The following is a 430-nucleotide window of genomic DNA, read 5'->3' on the forward strand; positions in this document are numbered from 1 at the left end:
AGAGTGGCATAGCAAAACACTTGAAACACAGAATATGTAAAATATATAACTTAATTCATTAAGAATATTAATCTCTCAATCATTAGGAAAAAACTCAACATACCCAAAGAAAAAACTTCAACTCCGATGTTGCGAAGTTCTCTTGCAGGAATTTCAACTTCATCTTGAGCTTTTCCATCCGTAATGACTATTGCTACTTTGGGAAAGCCTTTTCTTGCTCCAGCAGACTCAGTGAAGGTGTTTTGAACCAGGTAATCAATAGCCTCACCTAAAAACAACACAAGTTGTGTTTTATCGGGCTTGAATGAACAAGGATTAAAAGCAAATGTGAATTATAAAATTAAATCAAGAATGAACATGCATGTGGGCAATCTGTACCTGTCATTGTGTTGCCACCTTTGTAAGGTATCCTTTTAATTGCATCAATAAC

The 430-nt window shown here is 34.9% G+C and overlaps 1 protein-coding gene across 1 annotated transcript in view; it reads right to left on the reverse strand.

Annotated features, from left to right (window-relative positions):
- Positions 1-430, reverse strand: part of COL12A1 (collagen, type XII, alpha 1) — a 98,065-nt gene that overhangs the window by 84,547 nt on the left and 13,088 nt on the right. The window contains exons 6-7 of the mRNA XM_010003393.1: positions 379-430; positions 104-268 (exon numbers count right to left, since the gene is read on the reverse strand). The exon at positions 379-430 is cut by the window's right edge and continues 206 nt beyond it. Of these exons, the coding sequence (XP_010001695.1) occupies positions 104-268; positions 379-430 (217 nt within the window). The remainder of the gene's footprint in view (positions 1-103; positions 269-378) is intronic.

Source organism: Chaetura pelagica, unplaced genomic scaffold, assembly GCF_000747805.2.
Source record: "Chaetura pelagica isolate M959 unplaced genomic scaffold, ChaPel_1.0 scaffold150, whole genome shotgun sequence".
Lineage (NCBI taxonomy): Eukaryota > Metazoa > Chordata > Aves > Apodiformes > Apodidae > Chaetura > Chaetura pelagica.